A 5,294-nucleotide genomic window follows, 5' to 3' on the forward strand; every position below is an offset into this window, starting at 1 on the left:
TCCAGGCGGGGCAGTGGGGTAGGGACCGGGGCCATTCCAGGCGGGGCAGTGGGGTAGGGACCGGGGCATCTCCCGGAGGTGGTGGGCGGAACAGTGGCTCAGGGAGGAGCAGCGGGGTCGGGGCACCTCGCGGTGGGCTCGGAGGAAAGCCCCTTCCCCGAGCCGGGGGAAGGCAGCGATTGCCGCACAGGGACCGGTCCCGCTGCCTCTCCAGCTTCTTACCCCCCCCGCTCCCCCCTGCAGAGCCGCGATGCTGCCCTGGCGCAGGAACAAATTCGTGCTGGTGGAAGACGAGCGCCAAGGCAAAGGCAAGAGCCTGGGCCCGGGGCTGAGCTACGCCTCCCTGCTCTCCAGCTTCGTGCGCTCCTGCCCGGACCTGCTGCCCGAGTGCCCGCTGGAGCGGCTGGGCAGCGTGTTCCGCAGCCGGCGGCACAAGGTGGAGCTGAACCCGGAGGACCCCACCTACACGGCCTGGTACCTGGGCAACGCGGTCACGCTGCAAGCCAAGGGCGAGGGCTGCACGGACGAGGCGGTGGGCAAGATCTGGGCCAAGAGCGGCGGCGGGGCCAGCGGCACCCAGGTGAAGCTGACGCTGGGGGCGCACGGCCTCCGCCTGGCCCCCTGCGAGAAGCGGGGCGGCGGCGGCGGGCGGCGGCCGGGCCATGCCTACCTGCTGCGCCGCATCACCTACTGCGCGGTGGACGGCCGCCACCCCAAGCTCTTCGCCTGGGTCTACCGGCACCAGGTGAAGAACAAGGCGGTGGTGCTGCGCTGCCACGCCGCGCTGCTCTCCAAGGCGGAGAAGGCGCGGGCCGTGGCGCGGCTGCTCTACCAGACGGCCAGCGCCGCCTTCAGCGACTTCCAGCGCCTGCAGAGACAGAACGACGCCCGGCGCCTCCAGCGCCAGCGCCTGGGCGACTCCATCGTCCCGCTGGTGCCCATCCGCAAGCGGCTCAACGGGCAGTGCCCCTACCGGCCCCCCGCCGACCGGAGCCGCCCCGCCCGCCGGCTCAGCTCCATCCTGGAGGAGGAGGAGGAGGAGAACCTGGGCGCCTCCCGCAACAACGCGCCCTCGGGCGGCCTCAGCCTGGCCACCGGCTGCAGCCATCCCGCTCCGGCCCCCCAGCGCCGGGAGCGGGCCGAGGTGCTGACTTTAGCCCGGGAGATGAGGGGCTGGAGCCTCCAGAGCCCACCGCCCTGGAAGCCCGCCCAGGAGAGGCCCTGCTTGTCGGGCTGCTGAAGCCAGAAGGCTAGAGACCGCCCAGCTGCCTTCTCAGAAGGGCCCGCCTGCCTGGGCTGAGGATGGGCAGAATGAGTCTGGAAATGCCACCTGCGGCTGTGCCCCTGCCCGTGTTCCCCTCGCTGCTGCCTTTGCAGCCTGAGGAGAGGCAGACAACAGTCATCAGGCCCTGCGCTCACACACAGACTGACTGACCTACCCAGCCTGCAGTTAACACTCCTTCACTGCCCTCTGAGTACAGGCACCAGCTCCGATGTGGCCCTTTCACCTGAGCGGACATTGAAATGATCTAGACCGGTTGGTGCATATCTCCATCTCTTCCACACACCTCCCCGCCCCTACACACACACAGACACTTGCTAACCAGCTCAGAGAAAGACTGCACTGACTCTAATGACTGGCATTAGAGCCATGGACAGGCTCCTGCTAAACTGAGACATATCCGCAAGTTCTGGAAGGGTGAAGGGTTCCCTGAATGGGCAGCTGCCACAGATTGGGCAGGGAGCAACTCTTGTGTGTATTTTGTACTTCCAGTGATTTCAAGGAAAGAGACACACACACACACACAAACTGGGGGTGGGGGATGATATTTCCATTTCAGCAGAGGGAAGGAGAAGCTGGTTCAGCTGAAGTGACTTTTACTACTTGATCTAAACTAAAATTTATATATTAAAAAAAAAAGCCATCTATTTACAGAGAGATGCCCTTAGATTTCACTTCTATTTCAACGTGCAATTTTTCTGTACAGTTTTGTACATGTCACATAGGACAGGTGCCTGTATGTGTCTGACACTGGGGAGGGGATGTGGCTCGGGATGGGATGTACAACACGATGGGGCTGAGGGGCTGGTTTTCCAAGGTGCTGGGCCCCCATAGCTCGCCAGAAGGGGTTGTGTGGGTGCTCCAGAGCTCTGCAAATCAGGCCACAGTTACATGGCTAAAGATAAGTGTCTAAATTCATATTTAGGCACCTAAATAAGCATCCTTATTTTCAGAGGTGCTGAGCACCTGTTGTCTTTGGTGGGATTTGAAGAAGTTCAGCAGCTCTGAAAATCAGCCCTCTTTGAGTTAAGTAGCTAACGGTGGGTTTAGCTGTCTACAATTTGGCACCCAAGTTTGGAAAATTTGGCCCTGGGGTTGCCTAGCTGTGCAGGGCCGCCCAGAGGATTCAGGGGGCCTGGGGCAAAGCAATTTTGGGGGCCCCTTCCATAAAAAAAGTTGCAATATCATAGAATACTATATTCTTGTGGGGCCCGGGGCCTGGGGCAAATTGCCCCACTTGCCCCCCCCCCTCCCCGGGCGGCCCTTTAGCTGTGTCTTAAGGAGATGGGCTCTAGAACACCCAGGAGTCAAATTCTTCATCTTGCTTTGGCTTCAATGGGGTTACATCGCGGACAGATTTGGCCCACATGTGTCTGACTCTGGGGATGAGATGCAGAGCATCACACACAGAGAGAAGCTTTGTTCTGACACAGAACATGGGGTGTTTTAACCCCAGGAGAAGATGGTCAGTTGCACGTCTCCTTTGTATGTTCACAGTGCAAAGCCCAACGGCGTGTGTGTGGGCGTGCATACACACACACACACACGCATATCATGTGGTAATTGTAATAAAGATTCTCTGCGTTTTCTGCAATATGATTACTGTGCTTTATCTTTTGTAAACATTTTGCTGCCATTGTATCTCAAGAGCGTCAATAGCCAGAACCCAAACTGGCTCAGCGCTGGGTGAGGGATCGGGCTTCTATCTATTGATCTAGCTCAGAGTTTTATACTGCTGCCTTTCACAGGAGTATCTGAGTGCCTTCCTGGAAAAATTAATAGCGGTATCAACGTTCCTAGTGGTCTTCATGGAGACGCTGGCACCTCTCCCTTTATGGGGTCCAGTCTAGGTTCTGGACCAGGAGGGCCATTTGGCTAGATTATGTACCAAGCCCTGATTATAAATGAGGGATTTTACTGCTCTGTTGTAATGGCGATGATGGTGGTGATGATGTTTGTGTGGGTGTGTATGTGGACGAAGGTTTGTTTGCTAAAAGGGGTTTGTGTTTGATTATTTGTGTGCACGCGCATATGAATCTGTGTGATCGTGTCTCTCGGTGTGTGCCTATGCATGTATCTTTTCCAAATGTGGACTCACACTTTGTGTGCGTGTGCATTTCATGTGTCTGCCGTGGGTACATGTAGGAATATAGATACACGTTTGGCTTCAAACTGGGGAGCTGTAGCAGGATGCCCAAAGCCCACATGCTGACGTTCAAATTAGCATGTACCACCAGTAAGTTACCTGCAAGTGCATAAATACCTCCTCTAAGTGCCAATTTCAGTGACCAAATGTGGGATGTGGATGTCCCATTCAGGCACTTGTTTGACAACAGAGCCCTATATTTCTCTGTGTGCTGAATGCCGGGTAGGTTGTAGACATGAAAGCATCTCACCCTTTTTGTGTGGCGCTCTCTGGAGATCAGTCCCTAGCAACCAATTATCAGAAAAGAGAGAAACTCTGGAATGATTCTGTGCCCTAACATGGAGGAACATCCCGGAGTGTATTGCAGGAGGAGGAGAAACGGGGCTGGGGTAAGTAGTTTTGCAAGCAGACAGCTGCATTATTCCCTTTCATCTTCCCCGGGGCTGCCACCCCCACGCTCCCGCAGCATTTATCTCCACTCTTGGGAGGAACAAACAGCTCCTGAAAAAACAAAACCGTAGAAAAGTCGCGACATGCTTTTAAAAATCCACATTCCCTCCCGACGGCAACGGAAGCTCTAGAAATTATGTCAAATAAACAGCCGCTTCCAGTGGCCATGGCAACCGGCATTTTTAAAATCATGAGGCCAAATGCCTCTGTGGCATAACTCCACCCCCTGCGAGGAGCTTCCACCAGGGAGGGACTGGTCCCATTTAAGCTAAGAAGATTGTTTTCCTCTTTCTCTTTATTCCCTCTGCCTTTGAGGCATGTGGGTTTTATTAAAAGCTTATTTGCTTTGTGTTGAGTGACGGGGCTGAGAATCAGCTGTTAGCCTTTGACTGGGATTCAGACGCACATCCCCAAAGCAGGGGCGAGGACTGGGGGACATTATTATTCCTGTAGTGCTGATGACTTGCCCTTCGCTGTTGTTGAATACACAGAAAAAGACCCATTGCTGCCCCAAAGAGCTTACAAGGTGGATGTGTGGCCAAAGTCCAGCCCGAGGTGTACTGGCATCCTAAGAACTTGAGGAGAGGGGCTAACCCACCAGTTAAGCTGCCCCTCGTCCCATTTTTATCCCGGCCCGTTGGTATTGGGAACTGGTTTATTGGCCAGCTGGTCTCTCCACCTGACCTAAACATGCTGGGATGGGCAGGGCTGTATTCTTGGGGAGTTGGATGCGGGAGGCGGGGGGAATCTGGCTGCATCGCTCCGTGGGGGTCCATTCCAAGTAGCAACCAACAGGCCTGTCTTTTTCTGCCAGACAGGGACAGACACCTCCCCTGTATTCTCAGCATTGGGTCCAGGCTGAGGCCAGGAGAGGAGAGGATGGAAAGTAACTGAAAGCAGAATCCTTGCAAAATCCCCAGCTCTGTGTGGCCGGTATCTTGAACCTGGAACTCAGTACGAAAGTAGCATAGTTCCCACCCCCACCCAATTCAAGACTTACAGACCCTTTCTCTGTTGTGGGCAGTGTTGTTGCAGGCGTGGGTGGGTCCCAGGATATTAGAGAGAAAAGGTGGGGGAGGTCGTATCTTTTATTGGACCAACTTCTGTTGGTGTCAGAGATGCGCTTTCGAGCTACACAGAGCTCTTCTTGAGGTCTGGGAAAGGTACTCGGAGCATCCTTAGGCTAAACAATCTATTCCACCTTGCTGAGCTGTGACACTCGGCGTACCTCCCCAGACCTGATGAAGAGCTCTGCGTGGCTCAAAAGCTTGTCTCTCTCAACAACAGAAGGTGGTCCAGTAAGAGATATTACCTCACCCACCTTGTTTCTCTAAGACCCCTCTTCTCACAGAGAGGAGAAGCATTCTCAGCTGGCTGACTATCCTGTCTGCGCCTAGCTTGGCCCTGTGTGTGGGC

General features: G+C 55.3%; 1 protein-coding gene across 1 annotated transcript in view; it reads left to right on the forward strand.

Annotated features, from left to right (window-relative positions):
* Positions 1-1,240, forward strand: part of FAM43B (family with sequence similarity 43 member B) — a 1,584-nt gene extending 344 nt beyond the window's left edge. Inside the window, exon 2 of the mRNA XM_026659905.1 lies at positions 244-1,240. Within this exon, the coding sequence (XP_026515690.1) occupies positions 251-1,240 (990 nt within the window). The 5' untranslated portion in view covers positions 244-250. The remainder of the gene's footprint in view (positions 1-243) is intronic.
* The last annotated feature ends 4,054 nt before the right edge of the window (positions 1,241-5,294 follow it).

Source organism: Terrapene carolina, unplaced genomic scaffold (genome assembly GCF_002925995.2).
Source record: "Terrapene carolina triunguis isolate 2854851 unplaced genomic scaffold, T_m_triunguis-2.0 Scaffold714, whole genome shotgun sequence".
Classification (NCBI taxonomy): Eukaryota; Metazoa; Chordata; order Testudines; family Emydidae; genus Terrapene; species Terrapene triunguis.